The sequence below is a fragment of the Vulpes vulpes genome, chromosome 6, assembly GCF_048418805.1.
Source record: "Vulpes vulpes isolate BD-2025 chromosome 6, VulVul3, whole genome shotgun sequence".
Taxonomy (NCBI): Eukaryota; Metazoa; Chordata; class Mammalia; order Carnivora; family Canidae; genus Vulpes; species Vulpes vulpes.
The window spans coordinates 58,587,253-58,604,578 of NC_132785.1; the positions used below are offsets into that span (position 1 = coordinate 58,587,253).

At 47.8% G+C, this 17,326-nt stretch overlaps 1 protein-coding gene across 3 annotated transcripts in view; it reads left to right on the plus strand.

Annotated features, from left to right (window-relative positions):
- COL4A2 (collagen type IV alpha 2 chain) overlaps positions 1–17,326 on the plus strand; it is a 170,011-nt gene that overhangs the window by 109,556 nt on the left and 43,129 nt on the right. For 2 of the 3 annotated variants that reach the window (XM_072761010.1, XM_072761009.1), the window contains exons 12-20: positions 1,554–1,595; positions 3,385–3,483; positions 5,342–5,377; positions 5,875–5,925; positions 6,866–6,910; positions 11,828–11,881; positions 12,705–12,771; positions 16,052–16,162; positions 16,643–16,792. In XM_072761010.1, coding sequence (XP_072617111.1) covers positions 1,554–1,595; positions 3,385–3,483; positions 5,342–5,377; positions 5,875–5,925; positions 6,866–6,910; positions 11,828–11,881; positions 12,705–12,771; positions 16,052–16,162; positions 16,643–16,792 — 655 coding nt within the window. The remainder of the gene's footprint in view (positions 1–1,553; positions 1,596–3,384; positions 3,484–5,341; positions 5,378–5,874; positions 5,926–6,865; positions 6,911–11,827; positions 11,882–12,704; positions 12,772–16,051; positions 16,163–16,642; positions 16,793–17,326) is intronic. The other variant, XM_072761012.1, reaches the window with a different exon arrangement.

Genomic DNA, 17,326 nt, shown 5'->3' on the forward strand with positions numbered 1-17,326 from the left:
TGTGACCTCCAGGGAACCCTGGCTGCCACCGCCCCCGCCCCCTTTCCCATCACCTCTGACATGGCTTCCGGCTGGGGCTGGAGCTCGTTAAGGCAGCTGCCCCCACCACTGGGCTCCCCACTGTCTTGCAGCCACGAGCAGGGTGGGAACGGCCCAGAGCCAAGAGAAGCGGATGTAGGACCGGGCGGCCGAGCCCCAGGGTCGCCTCAGATCCCCACTTGGCTGCAACACAAACAGCCCTCACCCTGCACCAGGTCACTTCCTGGGGACTTGGACGACCAGCTCAGGGGGCAGAGGGACGGCAGGGGCCTCAGCAAATCGCATTCTCATCTAGCCTGGCTGCCTTTCTGTGCTTTGATTTCAGCTCCCAGCCAGGTGGGAAAGGAGCAAAAAAGCAAAACTTAATTAAACGCTTTGTTTTTATTTTCGGAGACTCTCCGGGCATGGGAGGGGGCGGATGGTATACTGCTGAGAGAAAGACCAGATAGTGCCCCACGTGATTCTCTGTCGTGGTGGGAATGTGGAGACCCTGGGGAGGAAGCAGAGTCGTTTGCAGGCCAAAGAAAAGAGCACCGTTTCTATAATATGCGTGAGCGTGGCGGGCAGCTTCTTGTCGGGCTCTTCTTGGACACTGGGGTCAGTTCAACACATGTCCACCCCACTCGTGAATCTACTGAACACTTGCTAAGTCGGCCACCCTACACCGAGGCTCACCATCCCCTACAATCATTAAAAGGGTTGGAAGTGTTTGTGAATGTAGGGTTATCTTGCCAAAATGAGAAACAGCTGAGGCAGAAGGGACACTGAATCGTGATCCTCGCTATGGGATCCCAGGGAAGACGGCTGCTTCCTGGGTCTGTCACCCAAAGACCCCCATCTCTGTAGACAGCAGTGTACTAACGAGTCCGAGGGACCCGGGAGCAGGTCTGAGCTCAGCCCCGCACCGTCGGTGAGGCCTCTGTCAGGGGACACAAGCTCCCAGAGGGTCGCGGGGTCACGGAGCGCCAGCTCAGACGGCAGGTGCAAAATTAAGGACTCAGCCAACGTCCCGATCCCCAGGATGGTGAACAACAAACTCTAAAACATTCCCAAGGGTAACAGAATAACTGCTGTTAGTCTATTTTCGAGGTTTTGCTTAAAGTATAAAATACAGACTTCCTAAAAGCACATTGTATTAAAGAACAGCTCGGTGTTTTTCTCAATCCCCATGGTTTCCATCACTCAGACCTCGTCTTGGCGAATGTGCAGGAGACACTGGGAAGTGCCACTTCCAACTCCGTGTGGTCCCAGCCAGCTCCCGTTCACCTTATGTGCTACCTGGGCCCAGACTTTTATTAGGTTTATATGTGGAACTCGCAAAAGAAAGGAGGATATTAATCTTTTGTGTCCAATAGCTTTGGGGAGGAGACTCCAGAATACTCTGCAAGGATAATTGTTCAGTATGCTGCAAATAGATCTTATGTTTATTTTTCTAAAAAATATATATATTATTATTATTATTTCACTGTGATTAATGACTTTTAAAAACTTAGAAAAAATGTTTCTCTTTTCAGGGCAACAGAGGACTTGGCTTTTATGGAGAGAAAGGAGAAAAAGTGAGGAAACAATACTGGAACGTGGAGGCTTTCTTAGTTAGTGGTTAGGAAGTAAATCATTTTAACGACTGCTTTTCATGCAGTTATCTTTTGACCATTTGCATAGGAAATAATCACTGTAAAGTGCCAGGCTTTGGAAGAGGCTCCAACCATAGTGATGGCTCGCTGAGACTGTGAAAGCCAACAGTGTAGGTTAGCCCCGACCAGACCTCTGGTATAGACATGACCTTGGCTATCTGCAGCACCCACAAAGTAAAGGCATTGCCTGAGGTGTCCCAACGAGGGGAACCCCAGTGATTGAGCAGACTGAGGTGATACCCACAGGCCCACTCAGGGACCAGGCGGCCGGGCCCAGCAGGAAAACCCCGTGGGTGCCTGTAAATCACTGCGCTGCCAACACAAAAGGACTGCAGGCCCTCAAGAGCATCACTTGAGGCCATGTGTGTGAAAAGCTCAACAAGCAAAGCCTCACCAACACGTAATCCATCGTGTACACCACAAAGCCACCTGCCCACCATGAAATATGTTTGTTCTGTGGCCTCACCGTTTGCCGATTCTCATTTTGTTTTCTGCTGTGCTTTTTGATCAAACAGCACACTAAGTGGAACCCAGTACTGCTCAGATCTAGAGGGAAAGACTTCTTCTTTGTGTTATTACTGTAGAAAAAAATTTTAAAAGCATGCCATTGAAAGATCCAAACACATAAAGATGTAAACACCTATATGATGAAATATGATGGAACAGTAAAATAACATAAAAAGAAGAAAAATATAGGAAGAAATCACTGGGTGGAAGGGAGATTAGACATGTCAAGCAGAATGAAAATGAAGTGAATGTCTATAATCTCCAAAGAGTTGATTCAAAATTTTTTTTAAGATTTAGTTTATTTTATTTAAATTCACTTTGCAAATAGAGTATAACACCCAGTGCTCATCTCATCATGTGCCCTCCTTGTGATTCAAATATTAATAAGAAAATATCAATGCCCTAATAGGTAAAGGGGAAGTGAGCAAGCAGTTCCAGGCATTTTTTAGATGTGATGTTAGTGGACTCTGAGAATACACCACAGAGTCCTCCTTTTTATAGCTGGTAGGTCCTGTCACTTCACCCCTGGTCATACTATGCGACATCTGGGCCCAAATTTGTAATATATAGTTTACCTATGGAAGTACCAAAGAAAAGACAGTAAGTTTCTCTTTGTGTCAATTAGTTCCTGGGAGGTGAAGCCACGTATCAGGCAGGAAACCTTGTCTAATAATGTTCCAGATTGATAGGCTCCTCTTGGTCTGTGCATCACATGGAAAGTGTTTCTTGCTAATGTTAAAAATGCAAACTTAAGATACATTTTATTGAAGATGCTACCTTTTATAATATAAAAACACCTTAACTGGTGAAACAGTGGTGAAACTGGTCTCATCTTTCATATTTTAGGCATTTCTTATACCTTAGCCCCAATCTTGGAAAGCAATAGAGTAATACGTTGATATGAAGACATTTAGCTTGTGTACAGAAATTCATCCTAAGGAGATAACACCGCAGAAGCGAAGGCAGCACAAACTTGCGAACAACTTAAACTTTTATGAATAAATTATAAATGACTATTAATGCAGAGAGGACACAAATAATTTTCCATTGTGACCATTTCATTTTACACTGTGATCATAATATTACAAAATAGATATACTTGTGGTAAATAATATGCAAAAATAGAAAGCAGTTAGTGATGATGATGAAGCTTGATATTGTCTTTCCAAGATAAAGATTACTGCTTCTCCTAAACCATTCACAGGGCGACATGGGGCTGCCAGGACCCAATGGGATTCCATCCGACACCCACCATGCCATCATAGGACCCATGAAGGAAATGTTCCACCCAGATCAATATAAGGTAAAGAAGCTTCAACAAAATTGACTATATTACTGGTAAAACTAAAATAAGGAGAAGAAAAAAAAGGAACTTTCTTCGATCTTTTAAAACAATAACAAAGTGGAAGGGTCCTCACCATCTAACTGGTACATCATGTGTGAAAACACTGCCCATGGTCACATAGGTGCACTGGTCTGTTGTCTTAAAAAATTGTAACAAATTTGAGACAATACGAGAATTCATAAGACAAACTCAAATGTATCCTTAGTGTGCAGATCTCCTGTGTAGGCATAGGTCAATGGTCAGAGCATAATTCAAAGCCAGGATATGGAGCTATCTGAGCAAAATGTTGTATTTGGCAAAAATGAACCTACTTTTACTTTTTGTTAACGTGGAGCATCGGTTGTGGGTATTTTGCATCAAAGTCCATTTTCTGATTTTTATAATTTCCATGAATATTTTTGTCTGATTAAAAGTGTATACTCTTGGAATCTAAATAAAAATTAACACTCACTTTGCCAAACTCACTCGCTCGAACGGGCCACTTAACCTTTCTAATGTCCCAGCTCCCTTGTGCTAATTGAAGATGGTAACACTCAACCTCATATTGCTGCTGAGTGGAGACCCGTGAAAACCTCAGATTAGGTCGGGCACAGGCGGTGCCTGGGAACCAAAGTAAAAACCCCAAACATAGAATCTGATTCCAGATCCCAAGTGTCTGTCCCGATGTGGTTCGGGTGGGAGAAGGCAGGCTTAGGGAGGAATCAGTCTGGGTGGCTGTGCCTGACTTCAAGGGGACAGGGTGGCATGGCCATGATGGTGTGAAGCAGAATGCAGGGGAGAGTGCAGCAGGCACAGGTGGCAGTGAGCCAGCTAGTTTAGGGCAGGACGTCCCTGGACAACCAGGCAGGGGGGCCGCCCCGTCCAGTCATCAGGTGGGATCCAGGCGGGACTCGGGCTCCTGGTGGGGCCTCAACCATCAGCCAGATGATGGAGCTCTGTCCCGTCTCAGGACAGGAGCCAGGGGCACAGTGAGGCCAGAGCAGGTTCAACCCATGCCGAGGGGTTCAAGCTTGGGCATCAGATTTCCTTCATCTTCTGCCACCAGGATGGGCTAGGGCTGGGGCCACAGGAGGCCACTGCACGCAACAGGGGTCCTGGGTGCTGTCCCAGCAGAAATGGAAAAAGAACCCAGCCAGTCACTACATTTCTTTAACCCTTTTAGACCAAAAGGAGTGGGGAAAATATACCATATAAAATTGACACTGCTTTCCAAATAAAGTCTCTTTCACCTGGGGTTTTATTTTTTTTAAAGATTTTATTTATTTATTCATGAGAAATACACAGAGAGAGAGAGAGAGAGCGCAGAGATACAGGCAGAAGGAGAATCAGGCTCCATGCAGGGAGCCCGACGTGGGACTTGAACCTGGGTCTCCAGGATCAGGCCCTGGGCTGAAGGCAGGTGCTAAACCGCTGAGTCACCGGGCTTCCCTACTTAGGGTTTTAGTATATTCCAGTGTGTCTCTGCCTCAGAAGACCCTCCTAAGTCTATTTTATTCAAATATTATCATCGGGGGCTCATCCCGGGGCGTGTGCTGCAGCAGAGCCTGCAGCTGGGAGACCACCCTCATGCAGAGCAGACAGGCAGCCTTGCAATTGTATGAAATGGAACACGTGACTTAACTGATGATGTGAAAATCCAGAAGAAATCACACCTTTTTTCTCTTGAATTTTGAAGCTGCAAAATGTAGGACTTGTTTATTCTGATGCATTTATAATCAGTATTTACAGTTTCCATAAATACTTTTCAGCGATCACAAACCCTGCTCCATCGTTTCCGTCCTTGAGTTACTGGTCTCACATTTCATTGTCTTCACAGGGCGAAAAAGGAAGTGAGGGGGAGCCGGGAAGAAAAGTAAGTGAAGTAGTAGCGCGGTTTTTCCACTGGGTACCCCTGCAACAATGGGGCGCAGGCCTCTAGCGGCATCCACCTGTTAGACCAGGTGGCGTTCACTTGGATGCTTCTTTTCAAAAAATGGCTTTAGAGTATCTTCACTTTTGCATCACAGACACCAGCAAATCAACATTTTCTGGGGTTTGGGAATGCACCTAAGTGTGTTAAGAGAGCAAGTGTGTGGGCATAGGCTCCAGCACATTTGGCGGCAGCTTCAGTTCCAGGTCCCTGTCATACCTGCCCCGTATTCCCAGCCCTCCCAGCCATCACCGGCTGTGTGACATCAGGGGTATCCTGGATCAGTGGTAATCCAGGCCGCCTGGCCAACTTTGTGTGACCCCAGCTCACACTGGGATGGACCGGGAACCCCGGGAGGCAGGCTGGCCAGTCGAGGGGCTGGAACCCCGAGCGGGTGAAGCAGGACGGGCCAGCCACCTGACGTCTCTGCTCTCTCCTAGGGCATCTCCTTGAAGGGAGAAGAAGGAATCATGGGCTTTTCTGGCACACGGGTAAGCCATGCATGCATGCTGTAACTGCAGTTTGTTTTGTTTTGTGTTTTACATAGACTGCATTTTCCAGAGCAGTTTCAGATTCCCTGTGAGGTTGAGCTAAAGGTACAGAGATGTCCCAGATGCCGTCCCTCAGCCAGCATGCACAGCCTCCCTCACTCCTAGCGCCCCGACCAGAGCGGCCCCCCTGGCCCTTCACGCTCCCCGAGTCACTGGTGTTTGAGACTGTGAGCCTCTGTTGGAGGAGGGCAGGAGCAGACATCAATGTTTCTGTCAGGCTAACTTAACCTGCAGTGACAACAGTGTAGACTGTCTCCAACACAAGAAGTTGATTCTTGTTTCTTGGAGAATCCAACAGAAGTGTCCCTAGCAGGACAGTGAGAGGAGGGGCCAGGGGTGTCTCTCCCAAGGAGATTCAGCACCTCTGGCTCCTGTTCCCGAGTGCAGGCCTCTATCTTTAGCATGTGGCCTACAAGGACACCTGACGCTTCTGTCCTTCCTGTCAGCTGGAGCTCGGTCACCTGCCGAACCTAGCAGCAAGTGAGCTGGGAGGTGTGGCCAGAGCTCCGGGCCAGAACACACAGAAGGGGCCTGGCAGTGACTCTCTGGTAGCCACTACCACGAAAAAGACATGTTTGAATCTTCGGAAATAAGAAGAGACTCCTGAGAATGTTGGGGTGCAAGCCTTGTTAGATTTCTCCCCGTTGAACCACAATGTCCTTATTCATTCTCCATATTCCTTTAAGGGCTAGATATAATGCAGTACATGAAAGTGTCGCTAAAACAATTCGCTTCTTTAGAAAATAAAAGGGGTCCTCAGATGACTTTGCTATTTCATAGTGAAGTATTCTATGTTAGCCTGTCAGGTGCCAAAACAGTGCCTTCTGGAAAATGTTGCTGCATATCCTGAGCAGGTGCTTCTGTTTTCTCTTCCACCCAGGGTGCTCCTGGCTACGATGGTGAAAAAGGGTCACCGGGACAAAAAGTAAGTTGGGTGCATGAGACGGGATCTGCTCTGGGGCTGAAACACCTTCTGAGGGTCAACTGTGAAGGACTGTGCTCTTCCAGGAAAAGAAGTTGTCCCCAGAAAACCACATTTAAAGCCCTGCATGTGCAGTAGCATAAATCATCTTTCCTCCAACTCTTCTGCGATGCCTGAGGCGGACCACTCACCTTTTCCCTCACTTTTGCACACCAGCACATTGGCTGTGTCCTTTGGCACCCTTCTTCATCATCATGTGCCTCTCTTAGGGAAGTCGTCGGTGGAGTGGCTGAGTGGCTACCTGCATTCTTCGTATGTTGATCTCATAATTTTGATGCTTGATCTTCAGTGATGCCCCAACTAGCTATTTTTATTCTGTGTTCTGTGGACAGGTTTTTGGCAATTTTTTAAAAGGAATTATGAGAGAAATGTGTCATGAATCTGGATCAGATTTAGAATTGTCTGAGCACAGGTCATGTGACAGAGTACATGCAGAAATGGTTCTTTGAATTAGTGATTTAATTATGTTCCCTATTTATCATTTTTGGTCATTCGATCGCAGAATATCTAGCCCACTTCCTTCCCGTTGTGAACGCCGGTGCTGTCCTAGCTCTGTGGGCATCGTTTCAGTTGCCCAAGTGCACAGGGAGCAGGTGCATCTGCACGTGAATATAATTTCACAGGAAAGAGCACACCTCTTCATTCTGCCATCTGTCTTCTTTCACCACCATGCCTTGGAGATGACTCCAAGCATGGACATGTTAGCATGGACACACCCATGTGGTTCTGTCAACAAGCTGTCCAGAACTGCAGGCCAGAGAAGATGTCACGTAGGTGCCTACAACCCCTCGCGGAGATTCCCAGCTGCATGCTGTGTACCACCATTACACAGTCAGCATTATGGCTCCTGCCTGTTGGGCCCATGGCCTGCTATTTTTATCATTAAGTCCTAGTAGGTGCCTAGAAATAGACTTTTCAAAAATCAATTCAGCCTCTGAATCGGGACTCCATTGAATCGTGCTCATGGCTCCATCGGGGGTTGATGGTGGGGCATCAGGAGAACCAGAAGGACGTGGGCTCATCAGTGTCCCGTGGGGGCTCCCCCTTGTTTGCTTGGAGTCTGCAGATAGACTTGGCCTTCCAGGCTCAGTGTCCAACCTCCACAGGCAGAGCCCTGAGCCCAGGCTCTGGCCACTCCCAGTAGGACCAGCCTTGACTCCTTCCTGCAACCTTGGCGGCTCCTACTCTTCCCGTTCCTGTCCTTTTATCCCAGGGATAAACAGGGATAGCCAGGGAGCTAACACCAGGGTTTCCCCAATGACATCAATCTTCTCATGGCATTACTAACTGAGGGGTGTCCCCAAAGGCATCATACCTAGAGGACAGCTGTCCAGGCTCTACTCCAACCAAAGGCCAAAAGGCCAAATTCCAGTTCAAGGATTTCAGTAATCAAGTGAAGAGACAGGCATGAGGCCGACATGAACATCTCCAAGTACTCCATCCCCACCTGCCCACGTAACCCAAGTGCTGTTGTTAATATTTTCATTGTTAGCCATGTGCTAGTGAAATGACGATTATGATTTTTTTCTACACCCATCACTAATGAGTTATAGGCTTTTGAAATACAGTTGGACACAGCTGCCCCCTGGACTCCTTGTTTATGTGAGACAAGATGCTCGCAGACGCCACCTGGGGCCTCTCATTGCCGTGGCCAGATGTTGGGACCGAAGGCCCACATTGTCCAGGGGAAGACAGGGACACTTCCGGCCAACCAGGCATCTCTGTGGGGAGACAGTTTACTCAACTCTCCAAATAGGAAATGCCCGGGACACACACAAAGGACGGAGTCACCTGCTTGCTAGACTGCACTACACCTTGGACATGACAGCTGACTGTAATCATATGGGACAAACTGGCACCATTCCTGACTGACTGTCCAGTTACTAATCTAGTCCCCAGATAACTCCTCCTTGACCACACATCCCTGGCTTCCCCCGCCCCTGTTGTCATGCCTGCACCTAGAAACACAAAGAGAAGCCTTGAAATGGCTGTGTTGATTCTTGCTGTGCCAAATTATTGGGCTTCCAGCTGCCAGAGATCTCAGATGAACTGCGAGTGCAAATTCTTCCCTTTACTCTGCAGACTTCTACATAATACCTGGCCCACCCCTACCCTCAGTCAATCCACCTGCAGATGAGAATGCACAGGGAAACTTTTAGGTCATTATTTTGGCTTTGGGGGGTTCCAACTGTTAAAAGTCTCAGCGAGAGAAATCCTGCGTGCTCTTTCATTTTTGTCTTGGGTTTTCTGTAATACCTGCTTCATTGCAAAGCACTCAGACATAGTTCAGAAGTGTTGGTGGTGTTTTGGCTTATTCAACATGGGTGGTGAGCATGTAGTCCTGGGGGTGCTGGCTACAGCTCGGTGATGACATCCTGCCCAGTGGACAATGCTCAGGCGCTCAGGCCCACGGGCACGTTTCGCAGCGTCCAGTGCTTTATCGGGGCTGGATTGTTATGCTGGGCCGCACACAACTCAGACTGAATACCTAGTTGCCGGCTCCCATCACTGGCAAGCTCTTCTAGTATTCCTGGCCTTCTCGGGAGATGGCCTCAAAGTAGATCAATTTAGCGTCAAAGGAATTTGCCTTCACTTCTGAATCTTCAGCTCCACCTAGTGTGAAAGGGAAGCTGTCTAAATCAAAGGTCCACCACGAAAAACACGACACCAACCCCGTCAGTGTTCATTCTAAACAGCAGGACTTGGAGCACACGGCTCTGGCATTTCACAAAATCTTGTAAAATAATCAGAAGGTGGCACCTGGCATTCTGAATGTGAGCCCTCACTGTCCATATTCTTTAGCAAGAGGGAATGAATTTCTAGATTTTTGTAAAGGCTTCACGTATATGTCCAGCTACAATGCAGCTCATGAGGGCAAATGTTCTCTTTCAGTGAACGCTCGAGGGAATTAGAAAGTAGCACTTTGCACTTTTTAATTGAAGAGAAAAATTCTAAAGTAAGAGGCGTTACTGCTTCTGTTTGGTGTTCACTAAAATTTTTCAAAGCCCCTCTTGCGGGAAGGTTTTAGTAGATGGATCCATCCTAATATCGCTGACATGGGGCCTCTGGGCTTCCCGAAGTAACTTAGCAGAATGGATGCAGCCCCCCTTGTGAGCAGGTGAACCTGAGCAAGCGAGCTGCTCCAGAGGAAGTGCTCAGGGCAGAGGAGCTCCAGGAGGAAGAGGTGGTTGCTGCCACCATGGGGACACCTGCTGTACCGGCAGCCCCATGTCTTGGACAGCAACAATGGCAAAGTGATGGGGAAAGTAGAAGGCAGGACGGAACAAGTATGAATTATGACATTCAAGGGACATAGCAGCCCAATGTCGTCATGTCTGGACTTTGCATCCTGATCTGAACAAAACAACTTTTTTTTAATAAATTTATTGTTTATTGGTGTTCAATTTGCCAACATATAGAATAACACCCAGTGCTCATCCCATCAAGTGCCCCCCTCAGTGCCCGTCACCCAGTCACCCCCACCCCCTACCCACCTCCCTTTCCACCACCCCTAGTTCATTTCCCAGAGTTAGGAGGGTCTCATGTTCTGTCTCCCTTTCTGATATTTCCCACTCATTTTTTCTCTTTTCCCCTTTATTCCATTTCACTATTTTTTATATTCCCCAAATGAATGAGACCATATAATGTTTGTCCTTCTCCGATTGACTTATTTCACTCAGCATAATACCCTCCAGTTCTATCCACGTCGAAACAAATGGTGGGTATTTGTCGTTTCTAATGGCTGAGGAATATTCCATTGTATACCTAGACCACAGCTTCTTTATCCATTCGTCTGTCGATGGACACCAAGGCTCCCTCCACAGTTTGGCTATTGTGGACATTGCTGCTATAAACACCGGGGTGCAGGTGTCCCAGCTTTTCACTGCATCTGTATCTTTGGGGTAAATCCCCAGCAGTGCAATTGCTGGGTCTAGGGCAGGTCTATTTTTAACTCTTTGAGGAACCTCCACACAGTTTTTCAGAGTGGCTGCACCAGTTCACATTCCCACCAACAGTGTAAGAGGGTTCCCCTTTCTCCGCATCCTCTCCAACATTTGTGGTTTCCTGCCTTGTTAATTTTCCCCATTCTCACTGGGGTGAGGTGGTATCTCATTGGGGTTTTGCTTTGTATTTCCCTGATGGCCAGTGATGTGGAGCATTTTCTCATGTGCATGTTGGCCATGTCCATGTCTTCCTCTGTGAGATTTCTGTTCATGTCTTTTGCCCATTTCATGATTGGATTGTTTGTTTCTTTGGTGTTGAGTTTAATAAGTTCTTTATAGATCTTGGATACTAGCCCTTTATCTGATATGTCATTTGCAAATATCTTCTCCCATTCTGTAGGTTGTCTTTTAGTTTTGTTGACTGCTTCTTTTGCTGTGCAAAAGCTTCTTATCTTGATGAAGTCCCAATAATTCATTTTTGCTTTTGTTTCTCTTGCCTTCATAGATGTATCTTGCAAGAAGTTACTGTGGCCAAGTTCAGAAAGGGTGTTGCCTGTGTTCTCCTCTAGGATTTTGATGGAATCTTGTCTCACATTTAGATCTTTCATCCATTTTGAGTTTATCTTTGTGTATGGTGCAAGAGAGTGGTCTAGTTTCATTCTTCTGCATGTGGATGTCCAATTTTCCCAGCACCATTCATTGAAGAGACTGTCTTTTTTCCAGTGGATAGTCTTTCCTCCTTTGAACAAAACAACTTTAAAAAAAATTTTTTTGAGACCAAAATCAGGGAACCTTGGGCACAGAGTGGATAACAGGTCATTTTAACAAATAGTGTTATTATATATAATAATGGTATTGAGGTCACTTCTTTAAATCCTGTTAGAGTACAAATAAGCACTGAGCATCTTTCCTGCAGGGGAGCAAAGGACTGGATGGCTATCAAGGCCCTGACGGACCCCCAGGACCCAAGGTGAGCTCGGTCTTCCCCTAGCTGGCATTCGGATCACCTGCCATTCACTCTGGGGGAGGAGGCATCCACCGTCCTGTGCAATACAAGATAAGCAAACACACGACACCCAGGCCTGGACAGATGAGGTGGACAGGGATTATTAGTCACAGGTGTTGGGGCCTCACACTGCTGCCCACCTTGCAGAGGCACGTGGAAGTCACACCCAGGAGCAGAGCCACCCACTGGGGCTATAGGAGCAGGCGTTGTAGTAACAAGAGGGTGGGGTACCTCTATTCCCAGGGAGAATATGATTATCTTGTTTGAATAATCTCACAGGCTGGCAGGGGGCTGCTGCCTAGTTGTTCAAGGTCAGATGATGGGGATCCAGCCAGGTGGGGAGACTTTCCTGCTGGGTGAGGGCATGCAGCTGGGGAGGACAGGGGTACTCAGTGGTTAGACCTTTGGGGTCCTGAAAGGCTCAAGAAAGTTTAGGTCTTACAATCCAGATGGTAGGATATCGGGGTACAATGGCATTGTACCCCGCCCACCTTGTGGGTAGCTCAGACACTGTCACCAGTAATGGAATAGTCTGGCACTATAGAAAGTAATAACCTGAGCACTTCTGGTGCTTGAAAAAGGGATTTCAATGTGGGATTAATACCTGCCCACTTTGTTGAGTCTTGGTGGGTCCGGCTAGTGGCTGGGACACCAGGACCACAGCACAGTGGGGACCGTACCACAGCTCATTTTCCACATTCAGCTTTATTCCCTACAAATATGCATGGTATCCAAAATCCTGAAGGCAGATCTCACATCCTTCTGTTTTCCTCTTTTCTTCGTGCAGGGAGAAGCAGGTGACCGTGGGCCTCCAGGTGCCCCTGCATACTTCCCTCATCCCTCCCAAGTTAAAGGTTCGTACATGGTTTCTCCTGCATGTCTCTATCACACATGTGTCCTCTTCTGTTTTGGACATGGTCATGAACTTGCAAGAAAGGTTTTCTAAGCAAAACAAAAAAGATGTTTAGAGCATAACCTCTGGAGAACATCGGGTTCATGGACAACTCCCCTCGTTGCTTGAATATGGTGTCACAGAGAGATCTCCATTTCATCTCTGCATTCCGGGTGCGACCCCTTCACTGGGAAATGGCTTCATTTCTGCCTGCCTGGTGCAGGTTCTGGCTTTGCCATCTGTAATATCACTAAAGAGATCTGGTCCTCCTGCACACAGTCTTCATGGCAGCCACCGAGCCACCCTCAATGCCTTCTGCCCCAAGTGTACCGAGGTGCTTCTGCCCTCTGCTTGCCAATCCGAAACCCTGAACTGGCCACAATCCATAATCTGTAAAAGGCCACATCCTTTTAACCTTTGAGGAATCCCCACATATCTGCCCAGATGTTCCCACCATCCCAGAGGACCCCTGACTGTAAGTGAAGGGGTCTTGCATGTGTTGTAGTGAATGCCCATCTCGTTATTTTACTCAGCCTTCCAGACTGACAGGATCATATGGAAACATTCTAATTCTGTGATAAGAGCAGTGGTCTTTGAACCTTTTTGAATATGTATCCTTCTAGGTCAAGAAAAAAAATGTTTTCAGCACCCTCTGAACAATCGTATGCGTATTTACTTATGGAGGATCCTCATTGTACAGAGCTCCACGAGGACAGGGTTTTAGCTGCTGTGGCTCATTGCTGCATCCCTGATTTCTAGAACAGTACCAGGCAGGTAGTAGGCTACCTGAATGGACTGAAAAGTCTATGTCCTACCTCATACAAATCAGAAAGGGATTTTAAAGGGTGAGTTCGTTGGTTTTTTTTTTAATAAAGACAGTCTAATATTTACTTCCGTGTACCTAGTAGATGGCCTGGCTCTCCCTACCATATGTGTCCAGGGGTCATACACTTGGTGTGAATCACCTGTCCATCTAAGAACAACCTTTGCATGTGTTCACCCAACGTTAATGAGAACATAGATTAGCACAGGGCTGAGGACAGAGCCCAGTGAAGCCCCCGAGAGATTTCCCTCCAGGGTGGCCTTGAAGGAAAAACGCCATCAGGTCCCCTACACAAAGATAGCTGGGTTTCATGTGTTCTTGCAAATTAACACATACGGATAAGTGAGTATATTTGGAATCCATGCTCAAGACCTCGGATGGCCCTCCCCGGGCAGCTGGCACTCACCCTCGCCCTCCTGACTGTGGAGTCCAGATGTGCCTGCCAAGCCAGAAGCCCCAAGAAAAGGAACATGAGGTCCGCTTTCTGTTAGTGATTTGGTTGAAATTGAAAGACTGCCTTTGAGGCTTTGGGAACATAATTTTTTTTAAATTAATGTTGGCCATTTTTCAAAAACATCACTGACTGAGAGCCCAGAATTCATCTATTTCCCGTTTTCACCACCTCATATTTCTGAAACCACACTGGGAAGGTGATGGTTTTAAATTGGTGAGTTGGCAGGCGAGGGCTCCTGAGCACAACAGGCTGATAATGAGCGGATTCCCTCATGGAAGAGAATATTCGTATCTGCACAAAGTAGCCTTGTAGGAGCTTGTCAAAACCCGCACGGCTGGAGGAGACTTGTATTTTTTTTTTTAATTATTACATGGTAACTAAAGCAATTAATCTTGCTCTTCTTCCTAACGAATGAGAGGATCTGTGGTTTTCACTTTTATTTTGTCTCTGCCTACCCATTCCTGAGGGCTAGCATTCACACAGTGCTCCCTGGGGCCCAGGCCCCTTAGTTGCTCTCATCACATTGTTTTACTGGTGGAGATATTGAGGTATAGAATTTCTATGATTCACCCAAGGTCACGTGTGTAATGAATGAACCCAAGGTCACTCAGGTCCCCTGTGTCCAGAGCCCAGCACCCCACGCCCGCCCCTCTCCACAGGGCATAAGCACCCATACAGCAGACTCCCCGCTTTACACACCTTGCGTGTACAACTCAAGGATGATGCTGGCACATCCTCTCCTTAATTTAAGGACTTGCTTCTGAGATGAGAAAATTAAAGATCCCATTGAGATCCCATACAGAGTGATGGCTTTCCTAATAATTAGTAATACGTACACAGTAAAACATCATAGTGTCTTTTCTCTCATTTTTCCCAATTATAGTCCAGAAAAATTTGCCCTACAGTAAAGCTTTGCTGTTTACACTGCGAGAGAACACCTCGAAGCCACTCTCTGTTTGTTTAGGGATAAGGTCTGTAAGAGCCCCCACCTGTGTTCTTCATCCGTCACACAGCTATGGAGCTATGGAAAGCAGCTCTGGGCTGGAGTTGGGCCTGAGGAAGTGGGGCTTCAAACAGGAACCAGCCCTCCTCACCTCCCGCGCTGAGCGCCATGAACACAGGGATCCCTAGTCCTGCCATTCCCTTCGTTATTCCCATTTAGACTCAGCTGTTTATCCCACCTGATACCCACCACAGCTGTTCACCATTCCCCACACCCCCGTCTGTCTCCCACCTGCATCACAGTGTACCCGTATCCAGTGGTCAGGCTGCTGTGTCCTGAAGCCTCAGTGCCCATGAGCACCATGCCTCACGTGTCCATAAACCTGGGGCCGTGGCACCATTTGCCCCCACGACTTGGTGGGAATCAGATGAACATGAAGTATTAAACACTGAGCCTAGAGCACACAGCAAGAGCTCCCAAATGTTACTATCACTGTTATGTTTATGCTCTGTGTTCTCAATGTCAGATTTCTCCCCAAAATAATCTTTCCCCTTTTTGAAACCGAGGTCTGTAACTTTTTGGCATTGTCTACCTCTCCAGTCTTTTATGATATTTATGGGAATCTTTTATTGCTCCTATTTGATTAGGAATGAGCTCCCTGGGGTGCCTGGGTGGCTCAGTTGGTGAAACATACGCCTTCACCTCAGGTCATGATCTCAGGGTCCTGGGATCGAGTCCTGCATCAGGCTCCCTGCTCAGTGGGGACTCTGCTTCTCCCTCTGCCCCCTCCCCCCCGTTCGTTCTCTCTCTCTCTTTCAAGTAAATAAATTTTTTTAAAAAAAGGAATGAGCTCCTTAAAAGTAGAGACTGCCATATATTAACCATTTAGACCCCCACCACCCTTCACTGCATGTACGAGACATACAACAAATAAATAAATACACATTTGGTGGAAAAGTGCGCACTTCAAGTGGGTCCTGGAAGCAGTCCTGTTCTTACCATGGGGCCCTTCTCGGTTGCAGGTGCCAGAGGTGACCCAGGATTCCCAGGGACCCACGGGGATCCAGGAAGCCGAGGTGAACCAGGAGACCCGGGCCCACCAGGTCTCCCCGGCCCATCCATCAGAGATGAAGGTAATCAGCTCCATGGTATCAGAAGTGTGTCCCCCTCAACAGGTGTTTACAGAGAGCCCTGGGCCCTTACCGACCACTTGGCTCTGCAGCTGGCCTCTCATGCAGAGGAGGCTCAGCAGCTCTAACCAGTTAGGGGGCCTGTGCCACAGGTCTTCTGGGGAGCAGTTGACCTGCAATGTGCAATACACACAGGGCTGGATTGTGCCGCTGACAAGCAACGAGCATGATGCTGTCGACTGACCGGGATGAGTGTGGGCAGTGGCCAGTCCTCGTGGCCAGGGTTACAATTCTCACACCATTGTTGGGGAGTTTCCTTGAGGTGGAAATATGGTGAAGAAATCTAGTGAGAGCATCTATCCTTAAGCTACTGATTGGACTGTGAACTCATAGGTTCCTGGTGGCCTCTGGGATGGGAATGCCAACACAGATGTTAAATGTCCCAAGTCTCATGCTGCTTATGGTCACTGTTGGATTTTTCAGATGGAAAGAGAGGCTTACCGGGTGAAATGGGCCCCAAAGGGTTCATAGGAGAGCCAGGCATCCCTGCACTGTACCCCGGCCCACCAGGCACTGATGGAAAGCCAGGACTCCGAGGACCCCCAGGGGCTGCTGGACCACCTGGACCAGATGGTAAGTGGAAGGATACTCAGGTGCGGACAAGAGGCCCAGCCCCTGTCAGATTCTTACCGGGGTTTTCCTGCTAAATAATTCCATGAACCAATGCAGTAGGCATTGCAGTAGGGTGTGGCAGGTGCCCTGGGACACAAACAGAAAAGCCAGTGATGAGGGAATCTGCTGAGTATCAGCAGGCCCGTGGACGTGACCCAGGGTTTGGCTGACTGTGGCTCCAGGGGTGTCAGCTCTGCAGTGGCACATCTGAGCAGTGCAGTTGGGAAGCAGGTGCAAGCTGAAATCCGTCGAGTGTCGATGTGATCTGCTCCGTCACCTTCTTCCAGGGTGGAGGCCTCCTGCCTTGGCTTGTAGCCTCTCCCCTGTTTCACAGTGATCTTTAGCAGAGTTGATCATCTGCCTTCTCAGCCCATGCCAGCAGAGCTGTGTAACTGAACAGGTGACAGCAGTCAACAGGAAGAGGTGACTGCATTGGCCGAGGCTGAGATGAGAGACAATGAGGGTCTGTAAACAAGATGAGCATGAGCTTCTGGG